The sequence below is a fragment of the Sciurus carolinensis genome, chromosome 4 (genome assembly GCF_902686445.1).
Source record: "Sciurus carolinensis chromosome 4, mSciCar1.2, whole genome shotgun sequence".
NCBI lineage: Eukaryota > Metazoa > Chordata > Mammalia > Rodentia > Sciuridae > Sciurus > Sciurus carolinensis.
This window is the reverse complement of record NC_062216.1, coordinates 153,304,889-153,321,371: the sequence shown is the minus strand read 5'-3', so window position 1 is coordinate 153,321,371 and position 16,483 is coordinate 153,304,889. Positions and strand designations below refer to the sequence as shown.

The following is a 16,483-nucleotide window of genomic DNA, read 5'->3' as shown; positions in this document are numbered from 1 at the left end:
ATAAAGTACCCTAAGCACTTTTAAAACTAAGTATCAGAAACTTTGTACTAAAATTATTTAGAATGCTATCATATAATGATTATGAAGCAATACATTGCATTTAAGTGAAAATAAAATTTTCATATTTTGAGCTAGAATTTTTTTAGTAAAATAAAAAATGTTGAAAATAACTCACCTTAGTAAGAGTAGTGGAGTACTGAAATGCTATACACTGCACAGATGTCTTGTGAGCACTAATGGTTTTAACTGGTGATTTCAACATCCTTAAATCATATTGATATATTTTCCCTCGGGAAGATCCAATAGCCAAAGTGGCTCCATCTGGCATAAAATCGACTGCAGTCAGAGGAGTGTCGGCCACCAAAGTTTTCACTACCCTTTGGAAAAGGGAACAAAGTATATGCAGATATATTAGTTTATGCAAGTGTATTAGCTTATATGATATACATGTTCACCAACCAAATTAGAATTGGGTAAACAGCACATAAATCCCAAATGCTTGTTTAAAGCTGAGTTTTAGAATCTGTCTTAAGAAACATTTCTGATAAAATGACATGCAGTAACTGCTAAATGTCACATCCTATTTTTTTATTCCCTTTCAGTAAGTACAATCTATATCTTCCAGAATATAGAAAATAGCACCTGTTTCTTTGAGTAATTATTGTCTTGGCAGTGAATGTGACACAATTCCTATGTGCTACTCCACAAACAGGGTTTCAAGCCTCAGGGTTGATGAAACTCTAACCACTTTCCATTTTCTGAACTGCTTAGGTCTCAAGAGGACCATGACCTTTCATAGGGGAACAGCTGCCACTTTGTTCTCAGTTGTGCATCTCTTGACCAAAAAGCTAAAAGGAACAAGAGTCCATGTAGCTTGATCCTCAAGAAGCTAACACAGAAATATGGACACTAATCTGCTGAAGCTGGTGCTTTTGCTGGTGTGTCTGGTGTGAGAAGAATGGCTTGCTGACTCAAAAAAGAGAATGAAAAAAGTAACAGTAAAAACTCTAGCATCCAAAGAAAGTCTGACAGTGGCAACTTTCCATTAGGCATCCTGCATACAGCTCTAGCACTCTAGCAGCTGGTTTTTGTTTGTGTAGCTGTTCAAGCCTACCTATAACAGAAGAAAGAAGTAAAATGGGCCTAAGTGTTTGGAAGATCAGGTACTACTCATCTGTGGGGCCATAATCCCCCATGAATATTTGGCAATATTTGGAGAAAGTTTAGGCTGTCATGACTCTGGCGATGATAACTTGGATTTAGTAGGTAGAGGTGGTCAGGGATACTGCTAAATATCCTACAATACCTGGAACAGCCCCCCACAACAAAGAATTATCCAGTCCACAATGTCAATAGTTTAGGAACTTTGATCTAGATAATAAATTAATTTTAAAGCAAATTAATCATAATGCTTTAAAATATGTATTTAGCTATACTTTAAAAAAGAATAGTAAATATGCTAAAATAAAGATGTGAAATCATTAAGATGCTTTCCCTCAATATTTATATTCCAAAAGTACCCTAAGTAATATCCATACCCCTATCCATTTTTTCTGCATGAAAAGAAGAAGAACTCTATTTTACTAGCTATATATATCAAGTGTAAAAACATTAGATCCCCTGGACATTAACCAGCAGGCAATAGGAGACACAAAATCATTTGTCAATAAAGTAACTATTTTCTTACTAAATTAAGACATGAGCACATCATACTTACTTCTTACTAGAAGTGTCATAGAGGATGATTCTTTTATCCAAGCCTATGGTTACAAACAGCAATTCATTGACAGGAGAAAAACAGATGCCTGAAGCTGGAGCTTTATGCGTACTATCAAAGTTATGGTATGAACTCTGACTATTCACATCCCAGAGAGTTACTATTCCATTATCTGAAACACTGCCCAATAGCGATTTCTTAAACAAGGAGTACTTCAAGTGCCGAACGGACTATAAAAATAAAAGAATAAGTTTTACATAATTGTGAACATTCATAAGAACATTTTATATAAACTATAAATAATGGTCAACTACACATTTCACATGGGGTTTATGAATTCTCTAGTTTTGAGAGTGACAGATTTCTACCATAACAACCATACTGTTATTTTGGGGGTATGAGATCAATCTGAAACAGGCAAATATTCTGTTTTCGAATACTGGTCATTTTTTCTCAGAATATAGCTTCCTTTCCCCACCCCTTTCAGGGGAAAACTATAATATATAGAGATTGCCTACATTAATCCATCAGGGTTAAAACATTCACCATAAATACTGACCTGATCAGAGACAAATCCAACTAGTACAAAGGAACACTGGGAGAGAATAAGCAATAATATTTCACATTTTTTTTCTATATATACTTTAGGTATCTGGATAAGTTTGAGAATGTGATAAACTGGCAACTTAACACCTGAAGCATAAAAGCACATTAAATCAAAAAGGAGGAATTGGCAACACTATAGACTGGGGATAAATTATATCCACTCTTTCCAAAGTATCAGCCTAAGGGCAATGCTGGCCATTCTCTAAACACTAATCCCTGGGGCAGTGAAAACATTCTCCATTTCTAGTTTCTAATGCACCAGAATAAACAAAGATCCAGGGTGGGTAAACAGGTCTTACATTACAACTGGTTGAATTTTACCTATTTTTACTAAAATAAGACTCTCAAACTTGAATTGGCATTATAATTTATTATAAGAATTAAGTACTTTACATTTAAGCTATTTTCCCCTGCAAACTTATAATCTATATAATTCTAAGTTATTTTAAAATAATAGGCATTTTACTTCCAACAGCAAAAAAAATGTTTAGGAATAACATAAAACAAACTCTAACTAAGGAAACAAAGTATTTGCTACTAAACATCTAGGGTAAGATAATTACTATGTTCACCTGTTAAATTTGGCTCTTTTTTTTTTCATACAGCTAAAGTACAAAAAAAAGAAAATGTTGGTTTATATATTTTTCATTTTTATTGAGAAAAAGTCTACCTCCCCTTCTTCCCTCCTTCCCCCCACCTCTCTCTTTCTTTCTTTCTTCTCTCTTTAAATTTTGAGACAGGTTCTGGCTAAGTTGCCCAGGCTGGCCTCACACTTGCAATCATCCTCCTGTTGCAGCCTCCTGAGTACCTGGGATCATAGGCATGCACCACCACACCCAGCTCCTACAAAGACCTTTTAAAAATATCCATAAGTAAGCACACTGACTTCTTTAAATGTCTATACTTTGATCCCCTGATAGTATTAACAGGATATCATTTCTGAACTTTCTACATCAATTATATCATCATTTGTCAAAATTGTCCTGGATAAAAATATTGATTTTGGTATCAGTGGTCTTAACTTGTTAAGCATTTGTTTTGTTACAGATTATAAACTATTTTCAAGAAAAAAAATGTACTACAAAAATCAACTGATATCAATAATACAATACTGGATATTTAAGTTACTTTCAATTTCCAAGTACCTGACTACTACAATTTCTTAAAAAGCAGCTAATTTGTGAAAGAATTTGTATTTCATTGTTCTTGCTTTAAAAGTTCTTGGTTGAAAAATATAATGATTATCTTTCTCCTTTTGTGAACTGCCTATTAATCTACTTTGCCTATTTTTTACTAGGTTAAGATTTAAACAAAATACTAACTTACAATTTTTAGTATAACAGCATAAACACTATCATAGGTTGTAAATATTTTCTCCATTTCTTTTTTGTTTTACTGATATTTTTTCTTGCTTTCTGTCAGAGGTTTTAAATTTTTAAATATTGAAAATTTATTCAACTTGTCTCCCTTTGTGACTTTGTTTCTATACTTAGAAACAGTTAAGAAAACACATTCATATTTTCTTAATAGTTTTGTGTGTAGTATACATATTGCATGTGGACATATGTACCCATAAGCATACTACATATATGTAGTATCCCTTTTAACTCCTTCCCTTCCCTTTCCTTGATTCCAAGTCTTCTTTCAAAGCACTAACAGATGATCTATCGCCTGAACTACTGCATGGTTAACTATTTCCACTCAATGGTTTCCTAGCCATCCTTCATAATATTGTAGCAATACCATCTTCAAAATGGAAATCTGAACAGATTTCTCTTCTGTTTAGAGAGAAATCTTAATTGGAGAATTTCAGGAATATAGTGGTAACAATGGTGGCATTTTTTTTTTATCTTAAATTCCCCTATTCATATGTATGTGTGTAGAAAAGCAGACCTGAGACTTCTTAGCAAGTTCTGCTTTTAAGGTTGGTCCTTGGCTGGCACCTGGGAACTTGGATTTTGGGAGGTTCCCATTATCCTGTTAGGAGGGGTTCACTGGGCCTAAAACTGCACAAAAGATAAGGTTTATGGATGAACACCTGCTTTCCTTCTAGGACTCTGGAATTTTGGCATATATGAATAGCCACAGACGCTGCCTAGGTAAACTGCTTCCGATAAAAATCTGCTAGCAAGCTTCTCCTGGTAGACAATATTTTATAGGTTGTCACAATTTTATGCTGGAAGAAATAAGCACATTATCTCTGTTGACACTTAGAAAATGTCGTGGCTTGACATGCTCGGTATTCTGAACTAGAGTACTTTGAACTAGAGTCTCAGGATTCTCTGACTTACCAATACCTACTCCAAATCCTCCTACCAGTCACTGGACGCTCTTTCTGGAATTACAGGGAATGGCTTTCTCTAAGTTCCCTTTTCTGACTAAGGAGTTCATCCAGAAGGAATACCATCATCTTGGATTCCCTGCCTAAAATCTCATTAACCAGGAAAGATTCATCACAGAATAAACTAATCATCACTACATGTGCTGGACAGACTTCCCATACCCTCTGTGGCTGTCACCTGAGAGGCAACCTTTGTTTACAGCATAGTTCTCAACTTCCCATAACTTGTCTTCACCTCCCCCAGAATCCAGAGGAACTCTCCTAGGCTACTGTTTGTTCTTTGGACCAATTTATCTCCCCACAATTCATTTGTTTTTCCAGTTAGGGCTATGGTTCCCACTTCTCCCATTTGAAGAAGGGTATATAAGCTCCTAACTATTACTCAGTTATTGGGTTCTCGACTTTCATTCTTCTCTCTCCTTGTGTTATTGAATGTTTAGCTTATTTCAGTAGATTCAATTTACTGAAACTTCAGAGGGCAGAAAGTGAAGCTACCTAGCATGTTAACTTGTCCTCTGAAAATTGTCTTCATAAACTTGCTTTTTGTGTTCTTTCCCCAGCATTTTAAATTCTAAATAATTAAGACATTAAAAGCTCCAGTAAGTTAGTTCAGAAAAAGGAACAAGGGAAATATTGTCCTAAGAACTTCTAATCAATAATCTTTCTGCAGATTTATACAACCCAAAACATCTGGTGACCGTCAGATAACATTAGAAAATGGACCACCATAGGATCAGTGATTATTCTGGTGCCACCCATCTGTGGCTGAAGATACACTTCCTTAAATTTCCAATATAAGCCCTTAACTTGCAGGTATTAGCTAAGATGGTCCCTAGGACAATGGTAATAATACAGTCATCTTCCAAACAACTAGGCAGATTATGGTAACTACTAGGACTAACTAGGACTAACTGGCTTCCACTGTGCCACCTGCAGACCAAGGCTTTGTATGGCAACATTTCCTTCACTCCTACATGTCCTCAGGGAGATGACTCTTAGAAGCTCACACTTAGTTTCCCATGGACTTCACCCATGTGCATTTTCTCTTTACTGATTTTGCTTTATATCCTTTCATTATAATAAATCATAGTTGTGTGACTATACATTGAGTCTTGAGAGTTCTCCTAATCCGGTCTTAGAGGACCTCCCCCCACACAGTATGTGAGTAAGGGGTATGTGCATGTGCCTGTGCTTAACAAATAGTAAACTAGACAGCAGAACTAAAATCCCATGGATATTTAAAACAAAACTAGACAATCAGATATCTACATTATTTCCCCCGCCAAAACATGCTGGCAGGTCAAACAATTAACAGCCAGGAGGAGTCCTTCATGGTATCAGTGTCTGTGTAAAAGAAGCAGAGAGAAATAATAGAAAGTCTGAAACAGATCTGAAAACAGAAGCCCAAAAGAGCCAAAGAGTATTTAAAGAAAAGCATGGTGCCAAATTTCAACTCTAACCAGGAATACCCATTGCATGACCAGATCTGTACAGTCTGAAAGGCTTCAACAGTTAGACCTTGTGGATCCCCAAAATTATCAGCCAAAGTGCCTCACTGCCATGAGTAGACGGCTGGGAGCAGAAGAGAACCTGAGCAAGGTGGAGCAGCAGAACTGGAGAAAACAAAGGTTCACATTCAGCTGGAGAAATAGAATAAAGACAGAGAACCTCAGAAAGCAAGCTAATACTTTATTAAAAAAAAAAAAAAAACTACCTTAAAACAAGAGGGAGCTCTATGAAATTAGATACGCTGAACCCCATCTCTCTCTAAAAGTTCAAGGAAACTAATTTCAGAGATATACTCCACAATTACTATAAGAACAAAGAAAATAAGAAGACTTTCTCAATTGAAGGCCCAAAGGACAATAAAATGATACATTTAAAATCAACATGCTAAAATTAGAAAACTCAAAAATTAGATTTCAGAACTTGAAAAAGAATAAGAATTTATAAAATTCTCTTCAAAAATGAAGGCTAAAATTTAGAAAAAATACAAGAATGAATAAACACAATGGAGAATATCTCAAAGAGGTAACAAATTTTTAAAAATCAAAAAGAATAAGAAAAACTTAAAAAGAACGTGGGAAAAAGGAATAAACAACTGAAAAATAAGCAAAGATAACTGAAAACAACAATAATATGACAAAGATAGGTAAAAGAACAATTACAAAAGCTATAACTGAAGAAAACTTTCCTAAATTTTTTTTAAAAAATATGAAATTACACAGTAAATGAACATACTGTATGCCTAAGAATAGCAGTACAGAATGATCAGCACTAGCACATATTACAGTAAAATTTGTGGACTTCAAAGGGAAAAAAAATTCTCACATAGAGGGAAAAAATGATTAAGGAAAAAAATAAATCATCAGACATTTGAGATTAAATATAAGAGAATAACACACTTAAGCTCCTCATGGAAAGAAAATCAATTACATTCAAAGAATTAGCACCCTGAAAGAAAACGTCTGAAGCAGGAGAGATGTACTTAGGGAAGCAATATTAACATATGGTGCCTGTTCCGATTATAAAAATTTGGAAAATACCTAACACAACAAAGGAACGTTTATGTAAACTGTGACATTAAACAATAAAAAATGTATAATCATTAAAAATCAGTTATAAAGACTAATATGAGCATTCCTGTGATAGAACACTAATGAGAAAAAGGCAGAGAACAGGACTAGACAGAGAATGACTATGGAAGAAAAACAACATAAAAGAAAGTCTGGAAGAAAAAAATGGAATAAAATCAGTAATTAAGAGAAAAACATAGTCAGGCACAGTGGCACATACCTATAATTCCAGCAACTTGGGAGGCTGAGGCAGGAGGACTGCAAGACCCTAACTGCCCACATGTCAATTATAAATTGTTCAAGAACATAATATATAGGCCAGGCAAGTACATACAAATACTAAGGAAATACAATAAGAGAATCAAGGACATGTTATGTAAACACTTTTATCCCAATATAAATTATACTTATGTCCTATATAATTTAAATAGGACCACTATTAGATATAAAGCTTTGTAATCAGTCCATATTTTGAGTATAAACAATTCAGGTATAAACATAACAATCAATCAAATAAATCAAATTAGAATTACCTGGTTTTTTTCTTTTTGACAGTGCTGTGGATCAAACCCAGGGCCTTGTATATATACTAGGCAAGTGCTTTATTACTAACCTACATGCCCAACCCTAAATTTACCCATGATAAAAATAATAATTATTTTTAAAAAGTAATTACTAATTATTTGCATTTAACAGAGTGTATTCAAATAGGCTATCTATACATTAAAAAGCAAAAATTTCACTTACAAGAAGTAAATGGATTTAATATATACCAATATATTTAAAATCTTACAGAATCTCATCTGTTATATCTAAAGTTTTGTTTTTGTTTTTTTTAATGTTTTTTTTTTTTTCTTTTTAAATCCAAAGAAACAATAACATAGATCTACATTTTTAACTGCTTTGGAAAAGGCAACAATTTAAGAAAAGCAACACAGGTTAACCTATTTGCAAGCCTAAGCTGCTGAACTTGCCAAATACTGACATGCAATTATGGTGTAAGAAGTCTGTCAGCCCCAGCATTTCCGTAGGAGCAGCAAGTTCATTTTACCTTGCAGAAAGACATTGCGATCCATATAAAACTAATAGCTTCAATTCAGTTCAGACATTTCAAAGTAGGATTCTAAATATATTCAGGCAATCTTATTTCTGATATGAAATTCAGTCTGATGTAGATTCAATGAAACCCCAAGGATTTGTCACTTTTACCAAGAAACCAATTTGATAATTATCAAAGATTTCAAATCCTTGATTGTTCAAAGAAACAAAAAATAAAAATATGAAAAAATTTCAATTTACTCACAGACATGTCCTACTATTTTTTTTCCCAAAAACTCAGACCCCATCTATAATAATACTGACCAATATAAAAGTCGGGCTGAATAATAGTATATTTGAAATTTAAAAAGCCAATTTTTGACAAACAATTTTTATAAACATTGCTTAAATTTAAAAAATTGATATTTACTGTATTCGAAATCTTGAATGAATTTTGAGAAATCTTAGTAAATACTTTGAAAATGAATGCTCAAGTAAAAATTCCATGCTTTTGGTCAACAATAGATAAGGTGCAACTAAACTGTTTTTAGAAAAAAAACTAATTTAAAAAAAACCAAACATTTCAATTATGTAAAAGAATAAAGAATTAAGGAGCCTGTGACTCTCCTCACTAAGAAAACAGGTACTGCATCCTTACATATAAAAAGACCAATTCCTATTTCCCAGTCTATGTATTCTGTTTTAATGTAGCTTAACAGAAGAAATGAAATAAATGAAAAATATATTACCATTCATCCCAAGGAAAAGAAGAAAAATATGTGCTACAGTTTAATTTCTTCACTGTCTTTAATTTTATACAAACACAAAATATGATTACCAGGATCAAATTACACCTGGTAAATTAACAGGGGTTTAAGGGGAACACATCACACCCAAAGATATTCAAACCAGTTTGGAGAAGTAAATCACAAAACTATTTTAATGGGTTTATAATTATTCATTAAAAGCTCACAATACTATCACTCATTGATGTTTTATTGTCAGGCACAGTGATAAATTTCAACATTTCATTTAATTGTATTAAAAAAAAAACTGCTGAAAGTGCATCATTTCACTTTATGGATAAGGAAAAGGAGGTCTGAGAGTTAAGTGACATGCACAAGTTCACTCAGCTAGTTAAGTGCTTTACCCTTAGAGCTCTTGAAACAAAAGTGTAACCTACCATGAAAAGCTATACCAAAAGGTCCTACTGAGCTGCAGAGTGCCCAAGCAGGAGGCAGCACAGACATAATGATCACAAGTTCTGGTTTATCTTACCTAGGACAAAAGATATTTTGAGCATTACTGTTTTCCTAAACTAGAAAATAAATTTAATTAGGTTTTCCTACATAAAGTAATCAATGAAAATTGACAATCAACAAAAGAGCAACCCATCATCTAGAATTTTAAAAGATAGTTCATTTAACTTGAGAAAGAGAGAACAGTAAACAGTAGACTCCTGCATAGGGTGACAAGAGACTCATACAAAGTTCTGGGAAGATCTGGATTCTCAAATTCTTACACATTTACAGCCATTTCTGAGCTAAAAAAAGATCTAAAAGGAAACAATACTACTATTCTTGGAAGACTTGATCTTCAAAACAGTCAAAAGAGTTATTAATCTGAGAGTGGAACTGCAGATCATCATGTTAAGTAAAATAATCCAGATTCAGGAAGATAAGTATCGTATGTTTTCTTTCATATGTGGAAGTCAAGGGAAGGAAAAAGAAAAAGGACATTAGGAATGTAGAAGGGAGATCATTGGTGCAGAGAAAGGGGAACAGGGGAGGCAAGAGGGGAGGGTAAAAGGCGGCATCTGGAGTGAAACTGATCAAATTATGTTACACGCATGTACAAATATGCCACAATGAAACGCACTATCTGCATAATTCCTATACACCAATAAAACTTTTTAAAAATTTTTTAAAGAGTCGTGATCTGAAAATCCTGGAATCTTATTTTCTCGACTATAAAATGAGAGTAGTATAATCTCCACAAACAAGTAGCAAAGATTAAATAGAAAAATGTAATACAAATCCATGATCACAGTAAATGATATTAGGTATTCTTTGCAGGTGATAATCTCCACATAAAGTGGTTTCTAAACTCTCCCGCCACTTAGCCCTTTCCCTTTCCCACCCCAGGTAACTTGGACTTTTATCAGGATGCCACTGAGACATCATTTTCTTTAAAATGTTTTTTCTGACTTCTTCCCAAAAGGGTCAGGGTCCCTGTGAACTCTGCAATTTACTATTTTTATAACACTTGTATTATCTGGTTAACTATCCACTTACTTATTGCTACTACTAAACTATGTCATATTCAAAGTCATATCCCCAGTACTTACAACATAATCAGCAAAGTGTTAAATTACATGAATCAATGAAAAAAAGCCATGTGTATAGTTTTTAAAATTTAATCATTTCATTTAAATGTAAAAGGTAATAAAAAGTAACATAAATGACACAAAGTGTTTTATTACAACACTCTAAAAGGTAAGAACAAGAGTAAAAGCAGAAAAAGATAAAGTGAGTTTTAGCTAGTATATTCATAGGTTACAGAAATAAAAGATTGTGAATGATTTGATTGAATGGCTTAAAAAGTCCAAAATAAATAGCAAATTTTGCCCACATAAGCCAAGAACAATGTATACCACCCAAGTAAGATAAAAAAAAATACTTCTGCAAAGAAATCTTACAATTCAAATCATCCTTAGTAGTGAAATGTGAATATTTATTCCTGAATTTGGCAATGAAACAAGAACAACCACTATCAAAGTCTATTCAACACTGTATTGGAAATTCTAGTTAATGTAATAACAAAAAAGAAAAAAATGCATAAAGAGAGGGAAGTAAGAAAATAATCGTTATTCACAGGACACGGGAGTACATAAACTGCAAAATGCAAACAAAATTAAAATAAAACTGTCAAACTACTAATGAATTTAGTAGGAGTCCTAGATAAAAGGGCAATATAAGAATACTAACTGCATTTTTGTATCTCTGCCACAAAGAAGTGGACAATAAAATTTAATAGTAAAAACAATTATACTATACCATCAAAAAATCAAATACATAGAAAAATCTACCAAGCTAAGACTTCTACAGTAAAAACAAAACACTGCATATTTTTAGATAGAAACAGGCATACTAAATCTAAAATTCAGATAGAATTGCAAAGGACCTAGAAATAGTTAAGTGAAGCTAGAAGTATCAAGACTTACCATAGAGTTACAATAACCAAAACAATGTGATTCTGTATTAGTAACAGTCAGTCAACTAGGATCAACAGAACAAATAGACTGTCTAGAATGTAACAACTAGTTACTAGTTTTGTTAGACGGCATTACTGTAATTCACTGTCAATAAGCCTGTCTTAGCAAAAAATAATTCTGATGCAATTAGATATCTACAGTGAAATAGAATCCTATCTTACCCCATACACAACTTGAAATGGGTAACAGATATAAATGAGAAACCTAAAACAATAAAGCTTGTAAAAGAAAACAAAGGATAGTGTCTTAGTCTATTTTGTGCTGCTATAACAATACCAGAGATTAAGTAATTTATAAAGTAAAGAAACTTATTATTCACAGTTCTAGAGGCTGGGAAGTTCAAGAACAAGGGACTAGCATTAGGTGAGGGCCTTCTTACTCTATCATCCTGTGGTGGAACAGCAACAAAACTTGCACAAGGAGGTGCAAAAGGGAGAAAACGAGAAGGGAAGGGGGTCAAACTCATCCTTTCGATAGAAAGTCACTCTCCTAATAATGGCCTTAATCCATTCATAAGGTCAGAGTCTTTAGACTTAATCTCCTCTTAAAGGTCCCACCTCTCAACATTGTTAAAATAGTATCTTCCAAAGGTGGGGCAGGTAAGATTCTTCAAGAGGACACAAAAAACAGCAACCATAAAAGACATGAATGATAAACTAGACTCAATTAAATTTAACAACTTCTGTCCATTATGGGGGGAAAAGATATTATGAGAGTAAAAAGGTAAACCACAGTTGAAAGAAAGAAATTGAAAAGACATGAGAAGACAGAAAAACAACCCATGTTCACAAGTAGGAAGAATTAATATTAAAATGGCCATATTACCTAAAGTGATCTACTGATTCAATGCAATCCCCATCAAAATTCCGATGACATTCTTCACAGAACTAGAAAAAAAATCCTAAAATTCATATGGAAGAACAAAAGACCTAGAATAGCCAAAACAATTCTGAGCAAAATGAGCAACGCTGGAAGCATCACAGTACCTGATTTCAAATTATACTACAGAGCCACAGTTACAAAAACAGCATGGTACTGGCATGAACACATATAGATCAATGGAACAGAACAGAAGATGAAGAGACAAACCTACAAAGCAACAGTCATCTAATTCTTGACAAAGGTGCCAAAAACACACATTGCAGAAGACAGTTTTTTTTAACAAATGGTACTGGAAAAATTGGATATTCACATGTATACGAATGAAACTAGATCCCTATCTTTTGTGTTGACCTTACACAAAGGTGAACTCAAAATGGATGAAATACCTAGGTAGAAGACCAGAAACTTTGCAACTGCTGGAAGTAAAATGTAGGGTCAAGACTTCAAAATAAAACCACAGGCAACAACTTCCTGAATACAACTCCTGTAGTTCAAGAAATAAAATGAAGAATCAGTAAATGGGGTGCCATCAACTTAAAAAGCTTCTGTACAACCAAAAAAACAACAGAGTGAAGAGACACCCCACAGAATGGGAGAAAAAATTTGTAAGTTACTCTTCTAACAGATGATTAATGTACAGAATAAAGAACTAAAGAAAATTCAACAGCAAAAAAACAAATAACCCATTTAATAAATTGGCAAAAAAAACTAAACACTTCACAGAAGAACAAGTACAAATGACTAAAAATTATGTGAAAAAGTCTAAATTCTTTGGCCATGAGGGAAATGTAAACACTGCACTGAGATTCCATTTCACTGCAGTCAGAATGACAAGCATTGAGAACACAAGTGAACAATAAGTGCAGCCAAGAATACAAGGAGTGGGGCTGGGGTTGCAGCTCAGTGGTAGAGCAATCGCCCAGCACCTGAAAGGCACTGGGTTTGATCCTCAGCACCACATAAAAATAAAAATAATCAAAAACGGTATTGTGGGGCTGGGGTTGTGATTCAGTGGTAGAGCACTTGCCTAGCATGTGCAAGGCACTGATTCCATTCTCAGCACCACATAAAAATAAATAAAATAAAGGTATTGTGTCCATCTACAGCTAAAAAATGTGTTTTTTTTTTTTTAAGGGTATTGTGTCCTCCTACAACAACAACAAAAATAATATTTAAAATAAAAAGAATACAGGGGGAAAAGGAACTCTTCTACACTATTGCTGGGAATGTAAATTAATATAGCACTGAATCATGATCTAGCCATACCACTCCTCAGTATTTATCCAAAAAAATTAAAGAGTATGCCTGTTTATCACAGCACAATTCACAACAGCCAAATTATAGAACCAGCCTAGGTATCTGCCAACAGATGAAAGGCTAAAGAAAATGTGGTATATGTACACAATGGAGCTTGATTCAGTCATCGAAAAGACTGAAATTATGTCATTTGCAGGAAAATGGATCAATCTACAGAGGATCATGTCAAGTGAAATAAGCCAGATTTGGACAAATATGTGTTGTATATCTTCTCTCATGTGGCAGCTAAAAGGGAAAAAAATGGATGTCATGAAAGTAAAAGGGAGACCACTAGGGTCAAGAAAGGGGAAAAGTGGGAAAGAGGAGAGGAGGGTAAGGGGAGTTACTAGGGAGTGAAACTGATCTAATTATATGCATGTATGAATATGCCACAACAAAACTCACCACTCTATATAATTAATATAAACCAATAAAAAATAGTAGGCCATGACTAAAGTACATGCAATATGTACACCCAAAAATTGACTCTATCTGGAATATGTAAAAAATAAATGCACAAAAGCGAATAATCCAATGCAAAAGTGGACAAGTCTTCAACAGTCAGTTCACAAAGGAATGTACATGAAAATGAGTTCAATATCATTCAAAATGGAGAAATGCAAATGAAAGCCACGTTAGATACCACACAACCATCAAAGTGGCAAAAATTAAGACAGACAACACAAAGTATCAACAAAACTGTGGAGCAACTAAATCTCATATGCACTGTTGGTAGAAGTGTAAAACAGTAAAAGCTCTTCAGAAAAATTTTTGGTAGTTTTTAATAAAATAAAATTACATTCCTACTCTACAACCTAGCAATTCCACTTCCAGGTATTTACTTAAGAGAAACGAAGATATATGTCTAAAACAAGACTTGTACAAGAATATCAACAGTAACTTTTTGATAATAAGTAAAACTGGAAGCAACTTACACACTCATCCACCTTGCAATGCATAAATAAATGAATGCCCATTCATGTAATGAAACACTAAACAGTATTAAACTGTGAACTACTAATTCATGCAACAAAGCAAACATGACTAAAAGAAACTAGGCACATGATTTCTTTTATGAAATAAGATGCAGTGACTGGAACACATAAGGGAGTCTTTGGTGTGCTGGAACAGTCTGTATCTTGTAGTTACAAGTTCATAAAACTGTATATACATACTTAACTACATGTATGTTATATCTCAATTTTAAAAAAACTTAAATCTTCCACACATAATTAGGCCAAAAGCTATAAACAAGCCTAGTATTTTTAGGAGTATTCCTTTGTTTTAATAAGAAAACTACAGCAGCATACAATAAAAACTGAAGCGTAAGAATACACATGGTAGTATCTGATCTAATTTTATGCTACTACAGAGCCAGTCCAAATTTTATAACCATCATGCTTCTAATACAAAAGAGAAAGAAAATTAGTCTAGTTCCTATGACATTTGGTCACTGGATATTAATTTTTTTCACAGAAGTTCCAAAGTTTTTAAACTTAAGACTCTGTCACTATCAAAATGCATACAAAAGAGAAAACACAAAAACAAAATACAATTTTTTCTGTCAATAAAACATTAACATCATAAGAAACATGTCTGTGAAAAAAATCACATCTTCAACCATAAAATGCAGGAAGTGAGATTATCTCTAAAGGCTTCTTTCTAGTTCAGATATTCTATAATTCTGACTTTCAGTTAAACACTGATTAGTTCACCTAAATGCTTTCCAAAATGAAAGCCAAATCTTGCGCCTGGCATTCAAATCTTAATGTCAATACTCTTCTTTTCCCATACTAGTCCCATATAAAAGTTCTCCTTGCTGTTATTTTCTCCATGTAAAATATTCCTTTCCCAAAGTTCTATATTAGCCTAATACAATTTTTCATCTCTAAATGTATTCATATATTCACATATTATATCCAGCATCTTTTCCATGTAAAGTATGAAGTTGGACAACAAAATAACAACAAAAAAACAAGTCATGGTTCCAATCGTAATGTGGACATGTGAAGAGGTAATCCTAGTGTAAGTTAGCATCGAAAATCTGCCAAGAGGACACAATATACTGCCACAGCAAAACCAAAAAATTAATCCAGCTTAATTTAACTCAGCTGGAATGCTCCCTCTTTCGATTTTCCCCATTTTATTCCCAGAAAGCTTTCTCTCACCTGTTCTGAATCCAAGATTGTTGTATATCAACACCTCATAATACCATTTATGTTTATATCTCCTTTATTTCTAATATATATGAAACTTGAAAAATCTTTTTCCTGTACACATATCCAATAAACTTCCCTTAAACACTTAATATTATTCAAATAATTTTTAAAAAAAACTGCTTTCCAACAGTGAAGATCTCTTGTAAGTTTTGATTCTTTAACACATTTTAAAAAATAGAAACATAAAACTCCATTACCCTTTGCCTAACCACTGTTATGGTTTGGATGTGAGATGTCCCCTGAAAAGCTCACATGGCAATGAAGGCATATCCCGAGGTGCAATGATGAGATTATGAGAGCTGTAACCTAACCACTGAATTAATCCACTTGATGGATTAATAATTTGGATTACTGGGTGGCGACTAGGCAAATGGGGTGTGGCTAGTGGAAGTAGTTCACCTGGAGCATGACCTTGGGAATTATATTTTGTTCCTGGTTTATCCCTTGCTCTTGCTCACTCGCTCTCATTCTCTCTGCTTCCTGGCAGCCATGAACTGAACCACTTTCCTCCACCATATCCTTCTGCCATGATGT

General features: G+C 33.7%; 1 protein-coding gene across 1 annotated transcript in view; it reads right to left on the bottom strand.

Moving 5' to 3' along the window:
* The window catches only part of Nedd1 (NEDD1 gamma-tubulin ring complex targeting factor), a 52,485-nt gene that overhangs the window by 19,718 nt on the left and 16,284 nt on the right, over positions 1-16,483 (bottom strand). The window contains exons 6-7 of the mRNA XM_047551013.1: positions 1,718-1,947; positions 176-377 (exon numbers count right to left, since the gene is read on the bottom strand). Coding sequence (XP_047406969.1) covers positions 176-377; positions 1,718-1,947 — 432 coding nt within the window. The remainder of the gene's footprint in view (positions 1-175; positions 378-1,717; positions 1,948-16,483) is intronic.